This window comes from Coturnix japonica, chromosome Z, assembly GCF_001577835.2.
Source record: "Coturnix japonica isolate 7356 chromosome Z, Coturnix japonica 2.1, whole genome shotgun sequence".
NCBI classification, from domain to species: domain Eukaryota; kingdom Metazoa; phylum Chordata; class Aves; order Galliformes; family Phasianidae; genus Coturnix; species Coturnix japonica.
In genome coordinates, this window is record NC_029547.1 from 1,555,789 (window position 1) to 1,579,189 (window position 23,401).

A 23,401-nucleotide genomic window follows, 5' to 3' on the forward strand; every position below is an offset into this window, starting at 1 on the left:
TGATGGTGGCGGTTTAAACGGTGAGCCAATCAGTGTGGGGAGTGGAGCTGACCAATCGCTGCCGGGCTTACCTGAGGAGTGGGCGGGGAGAGATTGTAGCGCTGTGAGGGTGGGAAGGAGCTGCGGGATCGTGCGTTAGTGTTACCACAGGAACTAAACAATGTAGCTCCTAATACAGGTACCAATTGAACAACACCAGGGATGGCGACTCCACCACCTCCCTGTGCAGCCATTCCAGTGCCTGACCACTCTCTGAGAGAAAAAGTTGTGGTTTACTGCTGTGTTTTTGTGTGTGAAAACAAAGAGTTCAGTCCTTAGAGCGCAAAGAAACCTCGATAGGGTCGTAAGTTGTCATCGTTTTATAAACACAATAGCATTCGAGAAGACATTTCCATATGGATATCCTCAGCCATGCCAGGGTGTGAGTTGTTAGCAGTGTTACCCAGTCAGCTGGGTGCTGCCTTAGAGGGCAGGGCAATGAGGTGCCCTTCTTACTGTGGTAAGAGCTAATTGGAGGAGCTAATGGGAGGGGGTTGGCTCCAATTAGTGTGAAAAATACAAAATGGAGAACTGAGAGGAACTGAGAGGTTGGGTTGGGGTTGTGTGGGGGATACGTGGGTACCTGTGATGTGTAAGGGAGGAACGGAACAGTGTGATATAATGGTTTAAACACCAGGTAGGGTGAACTGTGTGTTTTTTGGGGGTGTCCTCAGGTTTATAAGTGTTATGAGCTGTGGGGATGTGGCACTTGGGGGCACGGTGTGGTCGTTTCCAATCCCATTGACCCTTTGGGATCGCTCTTAGTGTGTGTGTTGTGGATGGCACAGCTCTCCCCCGACCTTAATTCTTACGTGACCGTCTTTAGGGCAGTAAATCACTTCGGTTTTACTGGCCTGGATTCTGAGGGAACTAACCGTTGTGACTCAGTAATGATTATGACTCGATAACGTTCTCAGCTGCAATTCGATGCTTATTTCTCCACAAGCCTTTAGTTTTCCTGTCATTACTCCACAAAACACCTCCCAAATAGGCCATTTTTAATCACAAACCGATTAAACCTCTTTCCATCCCCGCTCTCTTTCCCCACCGGGTCGCTGTGAGGCGGCGCTCACTTCCCGCCTCCTCCCCCCGGGTCACGTGAGGAGGGCGCGCGGCGGCGCACGATGGTGGCGGCGCGGCCCGGCTGTGGTGGCGGCGGAGTGGGCGGCAGCGCGTAGAAAATGGCGGATTTCGAGGAGCTGCGGGTGAGGAGGAGGAGGAGGAGGAAGGGGGGGGGGTGTGAGCCGAAGGGCGGCGGGGCACGGAGCCGCCTGGGGGCGGGGGCTGAGGGCTGGGCCCGGGGGGAGACGAGGCCTAATGCTTTTTATTTCCGTTCTCGTTAATGCTTTTTTTTTAATTATTATTATTATTTCTTCATTCCCGACACGTTTTCAAGGCTTGGGCCTTTTCAGCATGACAAGAGCTTTGTGTTAACGCGCCGTCGTAACGCATCTATAAATGGTTTTTGGGGTTGGTTACGTTCAGCTGATCTCCTTTTAAATGGAGGAGGAAAAAAAAAAAAAAGAAAAAAAATTCCACTTCCCAGTGTTTACTCGCAGGAAGCGCTGTCCTGAAGGGCCCCTTCCGGCCCTGACCCGCTGGCAGTGGGCACGCAGGGCTGGCTGGCTTTGTTGGAGGGCAGCAGTGCTCTGCCTCGGCCTGTGGGGAAACACGGACTTGTTTTTTTACAGAGACATGAGACGGTGGTTTTTGTGTGTTTTTTTCTTTTTTTACCATGTTTTTGAGGCCTTAATTGCCGCGAAGTCCCTTTTCTTTTGGAGATAGGACATGTATGGCTGTCTGTGTGAACACTGGGTGCTTATTTGTAGCTTGCTTTCCTTCATCCAAGCGCTTCTTCTTCCTTCCCTTCGGAGTGGAAGGAGTTCCCCGCCTCAGCCGCCCTTTAGGAGCGGTCTTAAGGTGCTGCTTTATGGATGTGCACGAGGAACCTTTTTATGGCAGTATTGTTTACTTCTGTCATGCTGGTGGTGCTTTCCTGCAGGCTGTGATTGCTGCCTGCCTTAGGAAGGCCCAGTAGGGCAGTTTGGAGAGTTGGGTTTATTTCAGTTGGATTATAAGGTCTTTGTAAAGGCGAGAGGTCATAACTCCCTCTTAAATCTTTCTTTGCTTTTTTTTTTTTTTCTTTTTTCTATTTTTTTTTCCTAAAGAGAGAGAAACATGCAGGGGCAGCATTTCCTACTCTCACTGTGATTTCAATTAGTGCTATGCCTGTCATCCTCTGGTTCCCCTAAATATAACTTTAGGGGAGCTGTGTTGCAGAGGTTCCTTACTGTGAGGCTGTAGGAAAGGACAGCAGATGCAGAGGAACTTGCTGTTATCTCAAACCTTCAGAAAATCTGCGCCTTTGTTAAGGATTCATAAATAGCCAGAACTGCAGACCTTTTTTTTTCTCCAAGATCTTGGTGAAAATCTCTGGTGCAAGGTTCACCCTTAGATCTGGGGAGAAAAGCTATTTCAACTGGGCTCTCCATTAATTACTAGTTGAAGTAGATGATTCAGTGGTCTGTTGAGTTCTCTAGGTGACTGCTCTCTGTGATAGGAGGGCATTGCTGAGTGGATGTGGTAGGCAGAGCTTTCCTTGTGGTCAGAGACATAACTTCTAGACTTGCTTTTCATGGGTGAGTTTTTAAACTTTTCCCGTGGATTTCCTTTGTAGGCAGCCTGATACATGTTGAAAAGATTCCATGGGCAGAGCTGGATGCGGAACTGAGGTCTGTGCTGTGGGGACCACAGTGGGCACATGGACTTTATTCTTGAATAGCTTTGGCCCTGGAGTGGGAACTTCAGCTCACCTTGAGCCCTTGCTGACCCCTGCTTTAGGAGATACTCGAATCATACTGAAGCTGCTATTTAATTGTATTTAGATGTACTGTGTTTGCTTCATCTTAAAGGAAACAAAACCTCTTTATAGGCAAGTGAATAAACCTCTGCCAGAACCAATTTGTGTGACACTCGTGATCAGCTTCGTGGCTGTTTGGAGAAGACATTTTAGCTGAAAGAGATGGAAATGTGGTCTTATGACTTATGGGGAGGAGAAGATTACAGTTATCATTCAGTGCATTAAGTAACAGTATAGTATGATAAACTATTAACAGTGTTTTGTCAGAGGTTATCTTGTATCTGTATTTCACATTTTCTGTGCTTTGTGTATGTGAAGTTACTTAAGACCAATGAGGCTTATTGTGGTAATTGAAGTTTCTCTTGTGCAGAATAATTAACAACTAATGATCATGCTGAGATACAGTGACTGGGGAGAAGAATGAGGCCAAATAATTTACAGTGTTTTAAAAAAACGGAGTTGCAATGGAATGAGTTGAGCTTTGTTTCCAGGGACCTGTGCCCATTGGAAACCTGCAAAGAAAATACTTCCATTCACTGTCAGTTTGGGTGCATCCAGCTTCGGAGGATCCTAATGTGTGATTTAGGAACTGGGCTAAAGCTGCTCCAAAGCAAAATTCCCCATCATAAGAGGTTACATCAGCTTCCAATGTAACTTTACGTAAGGTCCATATAGATATCCTCAGCCAGCCCAGGGCATGAGTTGTTCTTTCTTAGCAGTGTTACCCATTTGTAGCCCAGTGCAGTCAGCAGACTTAATTGAAAAGGTGTTACAAATGGGCTTCTCTGTTAATGAGCAGTCAGAAAAAGTTGAAGTGGGGTTTTTATTTTTTATGAGCTCTGAGTATGAATTTTGGGGACCTGTTTCTCAGAATTGTCAGACTACTTTGTGCTTATGGAGAGACTGTAAAAATAAAGTGGCTTTGGTCTTGTGTGTCAAAAAAAAAGTTTTTTATTGGGCTGTAAAGAATGTCTTTTAAGAGCAGACTAATGGCGTGTCCATGACACAACTTGAGTGTCTCATCCCGATGTGATGATGTGAAAAGCATGTTAATGGCTCGGCTGCAGGCTTCTGTAAGAGAGCTGGAACCCCACTGGAACATAATTTGGGAAGGTTTGCTGCAAATCTGCCCTGCACCATGATTTGAAGCGCTCCTAAACATGTTATGCTTCCATAAAACCATGTTGATTATAACAAGCGCTGCTTTGATACATCAGTAAAGGGGATAATAAGCTAAACAATGTAGATGAGATTAGCTGTGTCTTTATGCCGGTGGTTACTGTTGCCTTAGAGGGAATGTAGCATCAGTTTTACAGGGAAAATGCCGTAGAAGCCATTGTTTGATTGTTGCCAGTAAAAGTCACTTTTGCAAGAGTCTCCTTTCAAATGCATGCATAAGATTTCAGCGTTGGTGGATAAAACTACGTAATTTTTGTACTCCCAAGCACTTTAATGGAGGTGTCGATTTAAAATCTTGCTGACTGTGATAGTGAAACCAGCCTGCGTCTTCCAATGAAATTAAATACAACTCGTAACAAAATGTTGCTTTGTGGAGCTTCCCCATAAAATGCCGGGCTGTTCCAAGGCATGATTGACTGCACATTTCACCTTGATTAATGGTGGAATGCACAGGAACACACAGAATGCAGCAGTCGGGGTAATGATAAGTATTTGGCAAGGCAGGCCATTTCCTTAATCTCAGTGTAAAGGATTATTTCGTTCATTTGCATTCCGATGATGGAATCCAGAATCTTGCTTACTGTCTTGCTCTGAAGGAAGGAGGTGATGGTGCTGTCAAAGTCGTGTGTCTATTTATGCAGTCAGTGTGAAGTTCTCAGTAAATTCTTCACCATTTCCACTCCTTCAAAGCTGGGATAAGCCACTCGATGTGGATGTGAGGCTGCTTTCACCAGCAGTGATGTTAAGGCAAAAATGAAGAGCAAGCAGCTGGGCATATAGTGAGTGTTGGTGGCTGAGGCATGGCTGTAGCACATGTTCAGTCTTTAGTTAAGGTAGGACCCATGTTGGGGTATGTGGTTATAAACTGTATTGTAGCAATTAAGGAAGATAAACACAAAGTACTGGACTTCAAGACTTGTACGCCTCCTTAAGTATTGTGTGCTGCTCCACTGATTAACAGCTGGAAGGGCGCTACTAAACAGGTCTGAAGTCTGCATTGTGATTGCAGATGTGTCCTGCTTGATACCCAGCGTCATGTCCTACATCTGTCAGTTCTTGGGTGCAGGATCGATACAGTCCTGCAGTGTGGATTAAAGCCAGGTGTTCTGTGTTCCTCAGAATTTAACCTTTTCATTTCAGGTGGGAAGGAAAGGAGAATTATTGTGGTTTTGTTGGTTTTTTTTCTCTGAAAAGGGAGCTTCCTCAAAAAGGGGAGTGATACGTCTGTGCCAACCTTCTGATCTGTACTAATCCAGGGGCAGGAGTGTTTTCTCTTGGGTAGTGTTAAAAGTAACACTGTCCTTTTATTTTTGTCTGAGAGTCTTTCTGTCTGTGAACTTCAAAGTTCACTCTTCCACATGGAACTTGGGCAACCAAGTGAACATTCTTCAGCCTCAGTATTATAGCTGAACTCAGCCTTCCCAGATATGTGATTTCCTTGCTTTAACCAAGCCATGCTCTCTCAGTGGGTGAGTGTGTGGGTAGTATCTGAGGTGGCAGAGGTTGAACCAGAGTGATGGAGGTTCCTGTGCCTCACTGTGCTTCAAAGAAAGGCATTTCTAGAATCATAGCATCATTAAGGTTGGAAAGGAGCGCTGTGATCATCTCATCCAACTGTTGTGCACTGTTGGCTCACTGATGTGTATCTTCATTCTTCTTTCCAGAATATGGTATCAAGTTTTCGTGTTTCTGAACTTCAAGTGTTGTTAGGCTTTGCTGGGCGTAATAAAAGTGGACGGAAACATGACCTCCTGATGAGGGCTCTGCACTTGCTGAAGAGTGGCTGCAGCCCAGCAGTGCAGATCAAAATCCGAGAACTCTATAGGCGTCGGTACCCAAGGACAATTGAAGGACTTTCAGACTTATCAGCCATAAAACCTGCAGTTTTCAATCTTGATAGCAGTTCTTCTCCCGTGGAGCCTGACCTGGCTGTTGCTGGCATTCACCCAATCCCTTCTACTTCGGTCACCCCTCAGTCTCCTTCCTCACCCGTCAGCTCCGTGCTCCTTCAGGACACTAAGGCTCACTTTGAGATGCAGCAGCCATCGCCTCCCATCCCACCTGTCCATCCTGATGTCCAGCTGAAGAGCTTGCCCTTTTATGATGTGCTTGATGTACTCATAAAGCCTACAAGTCTAGGTAAGTGTTTAATTGCATTGCGGGTTGCTTACTTCATGAAGTACTTGTTACTAATGACAGTGCAAAGCCTGGGTTTGAATTGCTTTTGGCAGCTGGGAGAACTTCCTTATTTTTTTTCTTTCTTATTTTAATTTTTTGGTCAGAAGTATGTGGATCTGAGGAACTTGTTTGTTGCAAGTGAAGAACGCTTCTATCATGGCCAGCAGAAAGCATTCCTCCCAACAACTTGCAGTCTCAGTTTCCTCAAGCACCTCGTTCTTGATTGTATTCATTTGAAAATAAGTTGGTTGTCTTGAAATCAAGACAAATTCAGTGTCCTACCTTAAGGGGTAGAAAATATAACATAAGGGTTTAGTAGTACAGTTTAGAAATGCTTTTAACATTTTGCAAGCTGTTTGCATCTCCCTAACCACTTCAGTGTTTTAATTAAGAATTGTAGGTAGTTACATGTACCAAGTGAGGCATATTTCTTCGTGGATGAGGGGCTCCAGCCCACTCATCATCCTCACAGCCTCCTCTGGGCCCCCTCTAAAAGCTTCCTGTCTTTCTTGTGACAACTATTGACACACAGTTAACCAGACACAGTGACTCCCTTAATGAAACATTTGCTCTTGATAAAAGGAGCATTTCCAAAGCTGAGGAGAAGAGCTGGTATAAATAAGCTGCATGAGAATTCACCTTTCCTTTGAAAAGTTGGCTTTTGGTTGTGTTGTGCAGGTGTGGGGCTTAGCTTTAATCCACACCTGGTTCGATAACAAAGTTATGCACGTTTTAAACATGTGCAAATACACATGCAGTATGTCATGCTTTAGATTTGGTGCATGTATTTGTCCCACCTGGACTTAAGTTCATTTTGTGTGAATTCTGGGCTGAGGTTTCCCCTGGGTGGTGCAGGGGAAAGACACGTGTCTTGCTCTTGGCTATCATAGCTGTTTCTGCTTGGAATAATTTCCCAGCTGCTCATTAGTAACTCATGGTGTGCATTCTCCTACTGTACTAAGATAAAATAGTTGTAAACATCTCCCTGGTATCTCTTCCTCCAAGTGTTCAGTGTTATACTTTGTTGTTCAAACCTTTCTTACCCCGAGGATTACAGTGCAGCTTGCCAAGCTGCTTTAGTACTGAAGTGTAAAGTGATATTAAGCCTTCTGAATACAGCTGAATGAATGATTTGTTCTTTTGCCTTCCTCTTGACAGTTACGTGCTGTTCAGCAGCAGTTTGATTATGAACATAAGTGCCTTATGCCTTGTTTGGGGGAAAAACTCAGCTGCAGAACCTCTTCTAATCATTGACTTCAAGCAGCATGGTTAAACCTCTTCTGTCTCTTTCTCCTTCTAGTACAGAGCAGTATTCAACGGTTCCAAGAGAAGTTTTTTATCTTTGCTTTGACTCCTCAGCAGGTCAGAGAAATCTGTATTTCCAGGTAAGAAGCATGTATTCCAAAAACTTCCCATTCCACATTTTTGCTTTTTGTTACTTTTTTGATGCATCCCGTAACTTTGCAAGAGTGCAATGATAATCCTCACAGGCTGTTCTGTTTATTTCTCTAATTACTGTGTATGGCACTTAAGTGTGGGTGAGGTGAATCCAATGCTTCTAAGGAGTTAAAAACTACTGTTTCAAACGATTGTGACTGAGAGATGGTAAGCTTTTATCCCTTACATGTTTCCTGGCTGCATAAACAGGAGGCTACTTTTATCTTTTGTCCTGGGGTTCATGTTCTTGCAAGAACGGTGGCGTGAGCCAAAATAATTTGCTTTTCATGCCTCTCTGGCAGCATCATATTTTGTAGTAGCAATTAAGTCTTGACAGAAGGTGGTGATGCTAAAGACATGCTTAACTTACAGCAGCTGAACAGAGGTGTCACTTGTAAGATTTGTTCGTAGCTTAATAAAATAAAACCAAAATTTAGTGTTGATTTAGGTGTGCCACTTCTATGTATGACTGCTGTCTAAACAGGTGCTCTTCTTTCTCTTTGTTGTAGGGACTTCTTGCCAGGGGGCAGGAGAGATTACACAGTCCAAGTTCAGCTAAGGTATCTTTCTCATGGTGTTCTTTTCTGTTAGCCAGTTTAGAAGTTGTAAATCTTAATGTTTGTGGAGTCCTGTGAATGTGATGACACCTGAAAATTTTTCTCTTTTTGGGGCTATAGGTTATGCCTAGCAGAGACAAGCTGTCCTCAAGAAGATAATTACCCTAACAGTTTGTGCATTAAAGTGAATGGGAAGCTGTTTCCGTTGCCGGTAAGCTCGTTCGTATGTATTTGTGGTTTCTTTGACTTGTCTTGTTTTTGTAATGCTACCGTGCTAAAATGATCAAGCACTTTATTTCCCTAGGCATTAATGCCAGCAAATGTGCAAGCTGTGCCCTGGGTGAGGTAGCCAGTGCTGCCATTATGTTAAAGCCCCTGCACAGCTTAATTATGCTTTAGCCACCTGTAGGCTAAACACCTCATCTGTGCTGTGAACACTCAAAAAATTCAAAAACAAAACAGTGTGAGCATGAGGAGTCTCCCTTACATAGATCTGAGTTTGGTTGGATTAGTGCCTCACTGTTTTGGGTACCTGCGTGTTGGCCTGAGTTCCTCCTTGCTACAAGCAAGCAGTGTCACCTTTTGTTCATGTGTTTGCATGCAGCTCTGCATGCCTCTGCTGAGAGCAGCATTCATCACAGGGATGAAGAGTAGCACATCTAGGGTACCAGCAGCTACTGGTCTTGCAGTGGAACATTGTGAGCAGTTGTGCTTTTTGCTCTTGTCTCATGCTTTAAAAGTCACTGTGCATACAGGGTCACTGTGGGGCTAGAATATTTACAAAAATGAATCAGTCTTCATTTTTGGAAGAAAAAACAAAACAAAACACACTGAAATGGTATTTTGATAAATGGAGCGGGGTTAAACCCATACCCAGCCCATTCTGACATGGTTCCAGAAGTTAGCTATATCAGGTGATGCTGTGTTTTGCTATCCATTTTATTTGTAATGTCACAGTCATAGCAAAATTTCTGTAATCTTGAATTCTCACTTTGCTTTAGGTCTAAATTCTCTAGTTTCTTTTTGCACATCATTTTTCAGACTGTTCAACAGAAACATGAAGTGAGAAAGTGAATAAATGACTCATCTTGGCAGCTTCCTTACTTCTCCTTCAGTATGAGCTGAATGATTAATACAGTCTCAGCCTGAGTGCTCTGGCCAGGTTTTCTTTCCCACTTACTTGTTTATTTGGTAACCGTCTGCATCCCGCTGGTGATTCAGAAAATGTAAGAACTTCTCTGCCTCAAGGATCATTGTTATCCAGCTCAGTAGTTGTAGGGAACTAGTGAGCGATGCCAGGCTCTGTTCTTGCCTGATTGCTCTTCTGATACTTTTTCTGGTTACAGCAGAGGCCACGTGTTGTTACTGATACAGTTCTTGCAATAAGCAAGACTTAATAACAGTAATTCTGGCAAATAGTTGCCACTGGAATTGGCCACCAAACTGAGCAGTGTTAGACCACACTGATTATGATCGACAGGCATAATGCTCCTTATTAAAGTCACAGGAGGTTGGGAAGGGCTTAAATGTGTTTTAGGACTATGGGTTTGAATCCTGGAAGTCTTTGCTTTATGGAAGAAAACATTAAAAGCTTATCTGAAATAAAGCATATGTGAGTGAAACATGCTTTCTTGATCCCCTGGAAGTAACACAGCCTCACTTTGTTTGAGATGAACAGGAAGGGACTTGTTGTGTCTGGTACACCATGTGTGGGAGTACCCTCCTTAAATTGATGCTCTTTGTCCTCATGAACTCGCTAAAAGGTCCAGCTTGCTACTGTGAGAACAATGGGGTTTATATCCTGTAAGTGACTGCAGATGTTACACCTGGCTTGAAGAAATGACTGATCATTCCTCCTTTTAAGTGTGAAACTATACCAGTCCTTACACATCTGCTGCCTCCATGTTCTGTGATAAAGCACGCTTAGCTTACTGGAAGCCTTGCTGTTGTGTATAGACTCTGATAGCTAAACTGAAACCTGAAAACAGTTTTCCAAATTGCTTTCCCCTATCATTAGCTGAACAGGGGAACATGTTTTGTGTGCTCTGCTGGACCGTTTCTGGTGAAGCAGCTGAAGCCAGCAATTCTAGCTGTTACTCTGGATATTACTTTCAGAATTTGGTTTTTTCAGTCTTGTTTTGAGGCGTAACACTGTGAATGTGTGCTTTTCAGCACGTTGCTTCTGGAGAGTTTCTAATGTAGGACAACACTTGAACTGAATGAAGTCTGGCAGTCAGTTCTGTGCAAGATGCAGGTCTCTGGTTGGTGTTTTTCTAATGCAAGGTGAGGTTTGGAGATGAGTGGACTGCAGGCTGCTTGATGTCTCCCCTGAGCCTCCTCTTTTCCAAGCTGAACAATCCCAGTTCCCTCAGCTGCTCCCCATAACACTTCTGCTCCAGACCCCTCACAGCTGTTGTCCTTCTCTGAACATGCTCATTTCCTCCACACAGCTGCTCTGCCCCAAGCCTGCAGTAAAGTATGGGGTAGTTGTGACCAAAGTGCATAACTTGGCACTTGGCATTATTGAACTTCATCCCCTTGGGGAAATGAAATAAACCATGAAATAACACTGCAGAGAGAAACTGTCCAGACTTTCTTCAATTGTGAAGAATTTAAAAGTATTTAGTTTTCGTTTGCTTCTGCTGACAGCAGTAAAGCCTTTTAGCTCTCACATATATCAGATATGCTATGTACAGCTCATGCTCAGGTCCTCACTGAGTGTGCAGATGATAACCTGCTGCTAATGAAGCTCTGTGTAATTATTGCAAGGCAAAGCTGACATGAAGGAGTTGGAGATCTTGGAGGAAGTGTCTTAGAAGCAGTGAAGCATTCTGTATAGGTGTGTGTGGGAAGTGCTAAGTCACGGCTTGAACCATTGATCTCCTGGTGAAGCGACACAGCCTTCCCTGGGAGCACAGGTGAAATACTGGATCAGAACTCTGTTTTTCCAGTGCTCCTTTAAAATCGCTCAAAAACTGTTGATGTGTAATACTGTCAAAATGACTTCTATTCCTTACTCATTTCAACTTCAGTCTCCAGCCTGAAGAACCTCAAGGCTTTTCTGTTTCCCACAGATCAGTTGAAATAGGAGTTGTTGGGGTAATGCTTTTTTTTTTTTTTCCTTTTCTATCACAGGGATATGCTCCACCACCGAAAAATGGAATTGAACAGAAGCGACCTGGGCGCCCCTTGAATATAACCTCTCTGGTTAGGTTATCTTCAGCAGTGCCAAACCAGATTTCCATTTCCTGGGCTTCTGAAATAGGAAAGGTAAGCTGTCTGTTTTGTAGGATGTGGGCAGCAGACTGAATAACCTTGCCTAGCGTTGCTTCTAACCCACTGCCTGATACTGCTGGCAAGGCATAGTGTGATTTAGTGGCTGAACTTACAATCAGTGCTAGGAAACAAAGCTATCTCCAGAAGCATGGCAACTTACAGTAACGTGAAAAACTTCTATGTGAATTGCATAGAGTTCAAAATGGAATTCCAGGGGCTGAGGGATGTGGCTTCAATTGGGAGCTTTCCTGTCAGCTTTGCTATTAGAAGTTGCCTGAGATATGTCAAAAAACACCTAGATCTTTCTGTGGTGTAAATACAAAACAGTTCAGATACAACAAAAAGGGAATCTCCATTCTTCTTTGTGGCCTGATTACACAGAACTATGACCGTGAGGTTATGCAGCCATGTCTTTAGAAGCTCTTTTTCTCGATATCTTTTGCAGCTGTTCATTGTAAAATGAACAGAGGTGCCAAGGCCTTACCTCTTCAAGGCCAGGTTGGATGGGGCCCCGAGCAGCCTGGTCTGGTATTAAATGTGGAGGTTGGTGGCCCTGCCTGCAGCTGGGGAGGGTTGGAGCTTCATGATCCTTGAGGTCTCTTTGTGAGCAACTTACACATCTGACTTGGTTGGAAGAATTATGGCACAGTGTGGACTTCTTCATAAAAATGAAGACATCTGTTGGTGCTTTTTCAAAATAACTCCATAATACCAAGAAAAAAAAAAAACAAAAAACAAAAAAAAACAAACCAGCGTGTTTTTATTCTTATGTAGAACAGTTTTAAGTGACCAGTTTTAGCAGAATTGCTGCATTAGATCAATATCTCATCTTTACTTTTTTTGTAGAGTTACTCCATGTCTGTGTATCTCGTTCGTCAGCTCACTTCAGCTATGCTTTTGCAGAGGTTAAAAATGAAAGGTATCAGAAACCCTGATCATTCCAGAGCATTAAGTAAGTAAACTTAATTTTCCTGTTAATTTTTCCTTAGGGGTGGTTAATGGCTCTTTTAAAACCAGAACTTGTAATGCTTAGGAGATTTGCAGCATTCAGAAAAGAAAGTCTTTGCCTAAAACATCAAAGGTTCCTTTTGCTGCTACTGAGGAGGAAAAGGAACTAACTGATAATGATGCAGCAAAAGTAACCTAACCTGTAGGGAGGGGTACTTAGAAACTGAAATGTTATGGGGATGTTGTGAGTGTTGCCAGCTTCTTAGATACTTGTTTTAGGTAGCTGGAAACAAAATGTATGTGCTCCAGAATGGGTATTAGGATTGTAAACAAACAGTGGTGTCTGTCCATAACTTCTTCATTTGTTTTTATAGTTAAAGAAAAGCTAACAGCAGATCCTGACAGTGAGATTGCCACCACCAGTCTGCGGGTGTCTCTGATGTGTCCTGTAAGTAAGGCTGGGAACTGCCACGTACAGAACCATGTTTTCACCTGTAGTGCAGAGTTGGGTTGCTCTTAAAAGATCTGATGTAGAAATTTAGCAGGATTACATTACACACTGCTTCATTAAGATGTAACAGGGAGAAGGGTGCACCTGCAAGTACATGATTGTAGCAGCTTTCCACTAATGGGCTTAGATTTGTGGATGCCCCAACTGCAATGCTGTCAGACTCACGTTGCTACTTGTGTTTATGTTAAAACCTTTAAATGAAATGGTCTTGTGTACTGAGGCATCGTCTGGTTGGGCAAGGTGATGGAATAAAGGGTGCAGTGAGAAACAGCACTTCAGATCATCTGCTCTTTGGGGTATTGCTTTTACTGTCCACTATTAAAAAGGGAAAATAACCCGATCTCCTTGTAACGAAGTCACATCTACCTGGTTTTCTCTTCCCAGGCAGAAACTGGTATTGTTGTGATTTGTCTATTAAGTCTTACACTGACACAGGTATAGTGCCATTCTAATGTGACTGCAGCTCACAAAACCTTGCAATGACAAAACAGGTGCTTCAGTAGGTCTCACTAATAAAAATCAAAATCCTGGAAGTAATGCTGTAGGTCCACTCAAAAACCTGATCATTTTCAACTCAGGAAAGACTTTGAATACCTCTTTATTGTTCCTTCAAGTACACTGTATGTGATTTGATGGAGTGGATTTGCAGTGACCTTGGTTGTAGTGAGAAGGGATAGTTCCCTTGCTGGTTGTCTGATTTTACTGTTAGCCATGCAAGTCTGTTTCATTCTCTTTCTCTGACACCCTTCAAATGTGTCTTTGCAGCTGGGGAAAATGAGGCTGACAATCCCATGCCGGGCAGTGTTTTGATGCTGCTCTTTATCTCCAAATGAATGAAAAGAAGCCTACCTGGATCTGTCCTGTCTGTGACAAAAAGGCAGCTTATGAGAGCTTGATTCTAGATGGGTAAGAAAATGGGATTGCAGACTACAGAACTATTTCCATCTTTTCATAGTGTACTTGATAGCTCTGCGTGTCACCCGCAGTTAAGTCATTTCAATTCTTTTTTTTTTCCCCCCCCTCAAAATACATTAAACTGGGAGGAGCCATTACAATCCTTCAGTTTCTTCTCCTTTGTAACAAAATAAGTAAACTGATCTCCTAACAGAGTCGATCAACTTTGGGCCTCATCTGATCTCCTCTAGAGAAATCTAAATGTGACATCTCAGGATGTCCTCCCTTCACACGATCCTGTCTCCAAAGCTATTAGCGTTGACACCATTTGAGTTAGTTTAAAATTGATTTGAAGGATGATGGTTTCTACATCTTTGTGAAAATCTCTGAATTGCAGTAATGTTGGAGTAAGAGATGGGTGGGTTGGAAAACTCTGGATTTTCATGTGTGGTTGCTGGGGAAGGCTACAACTGCACGTCTTCATGTAAGATAAAGCAAGGAGATGAACTGTGGGTTGATGCTGATCTTAGTTTCTCAGCTGTCTGCTTTTCACTTAACAAAAGTCTGGAACCAGATGTTAAAACCATTTCACTTTATTTTTTTCAGACTCTTCATGGAAATCCTTAATGAATGTTCAGATGTGGATGAGATTAAATTCCAGGAGGATGGTTCCTGGTGTCCTATGAGGCCTAAAAAAGATGCTGTTAAAGTCTCAAGTCCACAGTGCACCAAAATAGAAAGTGAGTACATCATGGATGCTGATGGTAAATCAACTAAAAGGCTCGAGGCCTGGTGTTTGCAGCTGGGATGATGGCTATGGACCTTGATGTTTGTTTTGTGAAGGGGGTGACACTTTTCAATTTAGTGTAAAAAGTAAAAGTTACGTCTCTGCAAGCATACATCTGTAGGCTTTATTTTTGTTCTTTATAACAACACTTTTGTTGCTTTTGTTATGCCCTTAAACTGGTAAAGGGAGATTGAGAAAACTGAGTGTAAGCTTTAATGCAGCACAGAATGCCACTCCTGGTTCATAGTGGCCTCTGTAGTGGACTTAAAGATAAGACAGGATTTGAGACAATAGTTCTATTGCAAATTGGAACTGCTGGTGTCAGCAGTTTTAAGTAATATTTTGTGTTTCTGGTTTAGGTTCCAGTGTTGTTAGCAAACCATGTTCTGTGACGGTGGCCAGTGAGGAAAACAAGAAGAAAGTTGATGTTATTGACTTGACTATTGAAAGCTCTTCTGATGAAGAGGAAGATCCTCCAGCCAAAAGGAAGTGCATATTCATGTCTGAAACGCAAGGAAGCCCAACCAAAGGGTTTGTCAATTTAGAAGTTTGTTGTTATTCTGTAATGTGTCAGATAAACTGATATGTAGACATGGTGACTCAGCAGTCTCTTTGTGATCCAGCTCTGAACTTCTGGAGAATTTCTAGATTCTAGGCAAGCCTCTATTACATAGTTTTCTGTCCCTCAAAACATGTGCTGAGTCTGTGTTGGCAGAGATGTTTATCTGTAGAAAACAATTGAGTTAGTGTACAGGACTCTCTTAGAAATCAGATTTTCCTGCTTGCAGGAGCTTCTACGTGTGTTCTTGTTGACTTACAGTCATCTTAAAGACTTCTCTCACTGCCTTTTACCCTTTATCATGTGCTCTGGTGCCCCTGAAACAAAGTTGTGTTGCATGTTTTCTCCATCCTATCAAACTTGGAAGGGGAGGGAGGCTCTTCTTTGTTTTGAATCAAAACAGTAATTTTTTCTTCTGTCTCACTATTAGAATCTGAAATGTCTTGTTCATGGTTACTGGTCTTGATTGTCAGTCAGTTCTGTGCCTTGGTTAACACGGCCGAGGGCTTCCCAAGTCCCTGGTCAACCCCTTCATCTCTGTAGTTGTCTGAATTCCCTGCCCTGAATTGAGCAGTTCACTGACTCCTTTACTGTTCTGCCTTCTGTTTGCTACAATCTGTGCAGTTTGGCTATAGACAGTCTGTGGTTGCCGTACTGTTCTTGCTCATAGCCTCCAAGACATGGAGCTGTAGGACACACGACCAGCAAAGCAGGGAGAAGAGGGCATTGGTTAGGTTTTCCAGCAGCCAGTGTTCCATGTGGCAACTTAAAAGTATTGGCTTTATGTTGTCCTTCTGGTTAGTCTGACTGCATGCACGAGGTGTGTCTCTGAGTGGTGGCTTCTCTTTTACTAAAACAACAGTAATAAAAACAAGCCTTTCTATTTTGCCACCTTTTGAACTGATGAGCAGGCGTGCTGTGTGCACTCAATGGCCATGTGTGGTCTCTGTCTGTAGCAGTAGTCATTCAGTTACCTCCAGTAGTGATGGTGAAATGCTGTTGCTTGTTGTAAGTGCTGTGAAGGGACTTCATTATTTTGACACCAAAAAATAGCTACAAATCTCTTAGTGAATAAGTGGATAAGTTCAGTACTGAACTCCAGGCTTGGAAGTCTTTGCTGCAGGGGCTGAATTGTGGTTGGCTGCATCCTCGGTGCCACAGCTCAGTGCTGAGCAGTAGAAGGACTTGGAATGCCCTGCTCCTGGCTCAGGCCACCTGTCATGTGTCCCACAGGGTGCTCTGCAGATAGAGATGCCTGCTTGGATTGCTCTGAGTGACTCCAGCACTGTATTTTAATCTCAACTTGCTCTTATGTCACAACTGCTGTTGAGAAGGCTGTTACGAAATTAGAGTGGAATACTGTGTAGAGTAGCCACGCTGTAGCTGTGTTGTGATGTGGTGACTCTGAATGAGAGTGCATAATGTCTCTTCTGTAACTGACAGCCAGGCTGGTTCTAACACGCTGTGCCTTTAAAACAGGGTTCTCATGTATCAGCCATCCTCTGTCAGAGTGCCCAGTGTGACAACGGTTGATACTGCTGCTATTCCTCCATCATTATCAGACTACCCTGTGCCATTCCACCACCCACCGATGTCCAGCATTTCCTCAGATTTGCCAGGTAGGTGGTGATTATTTTTAATGTGTGTTCTGAGAGACTTATTAATGTGCGGGGTGGGTAAGAGTCAGAAATTAACTTCTTTAGGTGGGACAGGATTGTATATAGCACTGCACTGATGTGATGTCTAGATGAGTCTAGTACAAGCTGTCTTTCCAGTTTCAGATTGCACTTCAACAGTGATGTGAAAAACCTTGCTTCTGGGGTACACCTGCAAATTGGCACTCTGGAACGGCAGCCAGAAGCACTTCTTGATATATCCAGTTAGACTGTGTGTAAACACCTGATTGTTACTTGTTGTAGATGTGAGGGAGAGTAGCTGCTTATTTAAGATTGAGAATTGTAGTGGTATTGACTCATCCCAGCCCTAAATGTAGAGATTTCTGCTAGCTAATTCGTGTGGTACTCTGTCTAGACTGTATGAAAAAGGTTAAGGTGAGCTACAATATGTAAGCTGACCTCTATTGACTTTCTTTACCTAGACAAACCCTAAATGCCTATGATGTATTCTTCAACACTGCTGCTAAATATCAGACAAAAGGTGGGGATACTGATTGTTTTCTATCCTGGCTCCTTGAAAAGAACGCTGTGTGTAGGGACTCTGGGGGTTCTCTGTCGGCTGTAGTGAACCTAGAGCCCAGGAAATGGTGACTTGTGACAGCAGGTGTCACGTGGGCCTCCTGTCCTTCCCCTGCCCCGCTCCATTGCCTGTCTCCATTTCTCCCCCTGCCGCATCTCTGGGTTTTTTTTCATCTTCTTTCAGTTTGGCACTGCGATGGATATCATTCCCCTTGTTTCTGTCTGTTTTGGTTGCCTCACTGCTCCCTCCCTCCACTTCTCCCTTGTTAAGAAATTCATTTTCTTTCCAAATTGGTTAGAAGACTAAGATGAGAGAACGGAAGTCTAGAACTTTATTAATCTCTGCTAACTGAAGTTCTAGCATACATATGAACAGAAGCTGTGAATTCTGTAAAAGCAGCTGATCTTAATTAAGCTCCTTTAAAATTTTTCTTTACTCCTCTCCATTAGAGAAAACAAGAGATGCCACTGGCTGAAACAGATCTGTACTGTAACAAGAGAGGGAGGGAGAAAGCTTACCATTTCTTTCTGTTGGCATAGCAAACACAAGGCCAAGATTTTTGAAGTAGAAATGGCTGTGATTTCTCATTGATTTTTAAACATCTTGCCCTAAATGCTTATGTGCTAATGGCATAGAGGATGGGCGCTGGTTGTCACTGCTCATAGAGGATTACCTTGAACTACTTGTAGTTTCCTCTTCTTCATTCCTTTTATTTGTCTAGACGCAAAACGGGGATGATATTAGAAATGTTTCCTTATTGGCTGCCTATGGGTGGAGGAAGAGACCTGCTGCTTGTTTTTGGACTTGTGCATGTTGTGACTTTACTTCATTCCAGCATCCTTAATGTGATGACACTCTTCATGTCCCAGTTTGGCCAAGTCAGGTACAATATGCAGTGAAACTTGTGTTATGAACAACAGCTCCAAATGGCAACCTCCATCTAAGCAACCACATTGAACCACCCTGCAATATCCAGTGAATAATACATCATTGTCATCCTCATTCTTAAAAAGAGCCACTTGTACTAGAAAACGTGTTTTGCTGCTGCCTGAAGTCGTTGAGAGTGGTGTCACAGTGGTATACTTCATTTAGAAACTGTAAAGCAATTGCAAAAGTCTGTTCTACAGCAACAACAAAAATTCCTTAATCTTGTTGTGTATGAAGAGAAGGAAGACGTGTCAGTTTATTATCCCTCTTTTCTTTCTAGGTTTGGATTTCCTTTCACTAATTCCAGTTGAATCACAGGTATGTTTCTTAGCTGCCAAGGGCTTAATTTCCAAGTGTTTTGTATGAAATACTGCTTCAGTGTATATCAGGTCAGGATGTTGTCATTCATATCACATTTGCAGTCCACTTGCCTAGATCTAACCACAGACCAAGAAAACACCTTTTACCAACAGGAGGTAATGAGGAAAAAGTGCATTAAAGGAGGATTCTGTTTAACGACATTCTGAATCCATGCACATCAGATTATTTGTAGCTTGCTTTGCCTTTCTAAAGCAGATACTTGCACAGTGCTGACATCAGTACAGCTATTATGTCTTTCATGCTCTTAGTTCATATCATGTATCTGCAAGCCAGGTGAATTTCTGTAAAAATTTCAGTGTGGTTGGTTTTGATAATAGTTGTAGATCGAGTTGTAGAGACTATATTGTCACTAGTTTGGGCACACTTACTGAATGTTTTTAAGAGTCCTTCAGTGTAACGCATACGTAAGATCCATCAGCCTTGCTATATGTGGGAGTTTTGTAGGTCAAAAGCACCTCGCTTGACCTGGCCTCCTTTTGATGGAGCCCAGGATGATCGGCTTTTTCTGGGCTGCAGGTGCACAGTGCTTTTCATCTGGCAGTACTCCAGGCCCTTCAGGGTTATTCTCCAGGGTTATTCTCCACCCATTCTCTGCCTGTACCTTGTATTTTGTGCCCAGAATTTCTGTAATCCAGGAGCAGTGCACTTGGCCTCGCTGAACCTCATTCAGTTCACATGGGCCCATTCAGATTCCTCTGGATAGCCATCTCCTCCTGCTGCGTTACCTGCACCACTCAGCTTGGTGCCATTATCCTTTTCGTTAGGCACGATACAAGTAATACTGATCCCAGCAGTACTGACTGCAGTATGGACCCTTGCAGGACACTGTTCATCACAGGCTTCCATCTGGACACTGTGCTGGGAGGTCCTGTGGTCTTGGTAGTGTTTCCTAATGTGCCAGTAAATGCTCAGACTGATTAGGAGGAGGAAGAACAGAGTGGACAGAGAAGGAATTGCTGCTCCCACCTCTGCTTGCTTCCCTGCTGTTCTGCAGAACTCTGATTCTTGCTCTGCATGCACTAGTGAGGTCCTGCTAGTCACCTGTGTTGTGCTTGTTGTAGGGAAGATGTATCTTCAGAGCATACATTTCCCTTGTGCAGTTAGTCTCTTCATTTTTCATTGTTTGTTTCAAGCAGTACTGTCCTCCTATGTTTTTGGATAGTCTCACCTCAACCTTAACAAGCAACACGCCTGGCAGCATCATCACATCGACCAGTCACCACGAGAGCAGCACGCACGTTAGCTCCTCCAACAGGAGTGAGTCAGGAGTTATAACCAGCAGCAGTGGCAGCGCTCCCGACATCATCTCACTGGACTGAAACAAGAGGCAGCATTGGAACTCCAGGAGGAACTGCACACAGCTGCTGCTTGTATCTCTGGAACTTCAGCATCTCTGAAGTTATTCTGATATTTATTGAAAGGATCTGCCTTCTGGAAAATGGAAAAAATTCATTTACATTAGGGACAGAAGTGATAGAACTTCCTTTTTTTTTTTTTCCTTGCTTATTCAATAGTTGGCATAAGAGAGGACCCTTCAGAACATGGGATTGTTCTGGGGAAACTGACGTCTTGTTCTTGGATGGATTCAACAGATGTTTAATTTTGAGAGTGGCAGAGCACGGGCACAGGCAGCCCAGAGATGTGGTGGTGTCTCCTGGAGATGCTCAAGGCCTGCCTGGATGCCTCAGTGCTTCACCTGCTGTAAGGAGCAGCTTTAGCAGGGGGTTGGACCAAATGGTCTCAAGGTCCTTTCCCACCCCCGCGATTCTACAATTTGTTGTAAAACAGCAATAATGTAAAAACTTTTTTTTTCTTTTTTGTTTTTTAAATAAAAAAGGCACGTAACCACTCTAGAACAACAACCACCTGGAAAATGGTGCAAAGGTAGATGATGAATTTTTTTTGTATTTTTCACTGGGGCTGGTAATAAACTTCAGTTAAGGCAATGATGCTTTGTGAAATAGCCATGCCTTCACTTTTATGTTTTGTGATTCCCCACTTTCATGGGGAAGAGAAAGTAGGTGGAATTTTTTTTTCACGTTCTTCACAAATTTAACACTCCTAACTGTGACTTCTTGATGTTTTTTGGGCTGGGGATGGGCAAGCTATCTATGCAAACCTTGCATTGTACAACCTCTCTGTGCTGCCGTGTCAGAGTGGATCACTTCTCCCATCACCAAAACCCACAAACTATGCACAGTTGGGACATAGTTTAGTTTCTGATTTGATAACTTTTAAGAGATGACAGAGTTTTACTTTGCTTTTAAAGTCCCCAGTGTCTTTCTTTGCCACTGCCAGCTCTGCCCTTAGATGCACCAGTGAGGTGCCTGCTTTCTATGACACTTGTAAGGAGAGAGCACATGGATGGCTTTCTCCAGTGCAGAACTGTTTTCTGGGATGGCATACTTTGGCAGTGGCTGTGTTCTGCCTGGGCATTACTGCAGTCCAGCTTGCCATGGTGTGTTTCTTCTTGGAGCAAAACAGCTGTAGCTGCATACTGCTCCCGCTGAACTTCAACTATGGAGAGGCTGCTCTGAAAGTAATGCTTCCTATTTATTTCCATGGAAATGACAACGACGACATAGTAACGCTATGTGAATAGAGCATGATCTCAGCTACAAAACAGCAGTTGCTACTGTTAGCTCTACATTTTTGCTAGTGATGAATGAGTGCCTGTAGGCTGTGCTTGTAAATGAACGTCAGTGGGTCTCATTATTTTTTTTTCACGTGGAGGGATTCAGTTCCACACCTTTGCTTCGTACACGCTTCCATGTCAGACGCCATTCTGCTGGACTGCCCCTCTGCTGCCATCCATCACATGGTGACAAAGTGGAATATTGGTGGGAAGGTTCATCCTCTACTGCCGTACCACCACCATCCATCTCTGACTTTGTGGGCTGACAATGTGAAATAGGAGGCATTACTTCTGGAGCAGCCCTTATATGTTCAGGGCTGAATGATGCTCTGTCCCACCATAGAACTGCCATGACCAGAAGGCCATGTAATGAGATGGAAATAACCTCCTCTTCTGCTGTGCTGCCCTGTTCAGCGTGTGGGGCACAGCCCTGCACGTCTCTGGGGATAACGCAGGCAGTGCTGTGCGTGGAAGAGGTTACAGACCAGGAAAATCATTTCCGTACAGCTGGAATAATGGTATTGTCTGTATATGTTGACATAGCAACTCTTCCAATATTTGTTTCTCTGTTGAGTAACTGTATTTGAGATTACTCTTTCCCTACTTCCAGCATTCGTTTTTCCTTAATTCTGTTTCACGTTTTGTTTCTTTCATCAAATGTCTGGTGCTTTTTTGCCTTCCAGTACTGTTACAGTATTTGAACTAAGCATATGGATAAGAAATATTGAAGCAGGATGTACTGTACCTCTTGTCTGCTCTGTACTCTCATCTTTAATGCCGCACTGTTTTTTGTTGCCTTTTTTGTACCATCCTTCACGCCGATCCTTGATTTACCCATTGGTCTTAATATCGCATCCTTTTTCTTCTCCTTTCCTTATCTGTTAATTTTTTATATCTGTTAAGGATCAGTTTTTAGCATGATTTATTTCTAATAAAGCCACGCTGCTCATGAAGTGTTTTCTAATGGCTTGCAGCTGGTCGGTGCTCTCTGCATCACAATTGCACAGTAACTGAGCTAGGAGTGGGGGGAGGCTCGAGAGCCCTTGTGAATAAACTGCTTAAAACTTACTGACGGTGCTGTCTGTGGTCTTAATCACGAGGTGAGGTGTGAGATGGTTGAACTGGCTGAAGGGATGTAAACGTGATGCAAATAGCCCTGCAACAGTGGTGGGTGGAGAAGGGATTATTGAGGGTCCCAGGGCAAAGCTGTTCCAGCATCCCTCACCACATGGAGCATGTGACTTACAGCTAATCTACAAAGATATCTGGAGGTGGAGTGCCCTCCTTCAGGTCTGTGCACTTATGTCTTTTAGCCATGGGTGAGGATTTGCACCATAAGGATCTCCAGGCAAGTGATCAGAGATTTGCTGTGGAAAAGCCTGGCCACCAGTGCTGGTTCTCAGGTCAGCGGTAAAACCTAATGGGAAAGGGAAGAGAAAAGAATGGGATGGCTCAGCAGTGGGGAAGTTATGGCTTACTGTGAACCTGCAGCCTAACGCTGTCAGAACCTGAATAAGGCAGTGTTGGCAAACTGCTACTTTCCAAACAACTATTTCAGGCAGGTAAAAATGAGACCAATTCTGCAAAACTGCAGAAGGACCTGGTGTGACCAAAAAACAGGTGATAGAATAGCACATGAAAGGCAATTTGCATGATTAAAGAGTGTACGAGTAAATTAAGTTTCATGTGTAATGAGGCCTGAACTGATCACTACCACTGTGAAATCCTAGCATTACAGCAAGCAGAACAACAGTGTTCCATGTCCAGAAGCAGTCAAAGGGAAGGCACAGAGAACAAAACGTGACCAGTGAAAGCCTGCATCTTGAATGCTGAGTGCAGCTGTGGTTTTCTTGTACTGTGGCAGTTTCTGCAGAACTGGGGAAAGGTTCCGAAAATAATACAGCTGGTCAAAGCCCTGCGCTGGATTCCATGCAAAGGGGCAAAGAGAAGGAGCTGCAGTGCATCAGGAAGAATGCAACTGAGGGCTAAAAGTGAAACCACACCAATCCAGTGCATAAAGATCAATGGTTCATGCTC

General features: G+C 43.5%; 1 protein-coding gene across 1 annotated transcript; it reads left to right on the forward strand.

The window, feature by feature from the left end:
- Positions 1 to 87: 87 nt before the first annotated feature.
- PIAS2 (protein inhibitor of activated STAT 2) lies at positions 88 to 22,432 on the forward strand. Its single transcript, XM_015887185.2, is given in 16 exon segments — positions 88 to 178; positions 1,102 to 1,244; positions 5,743 to 6,217; positions 7,557 to 7,641; positions 8,203 to 8,253; positions 8,371 to 8,461; positions 11,386 to 11,520; positions 12,373 to 12,478; positions 12,849 to 12,922; positions 13,751 to 13,782; positions 13,784 to 13,891; positions 14,486 to 14,619; positions 15,026 to 15,197; positions 16,705 to 16,844; positions 18,629 to 18,666; positions 19,863 to 22,432. Coding segments are annotated over 15 exon segments (1,851 nt in total). The 5' UTR covers positions 88 to 178; positions 1,102 to 1,220; the 3' UTR covers positions 20,049 to 22,432.
- Positions 22,433 to 23,401: the final 969 nt, after the last annotated feature.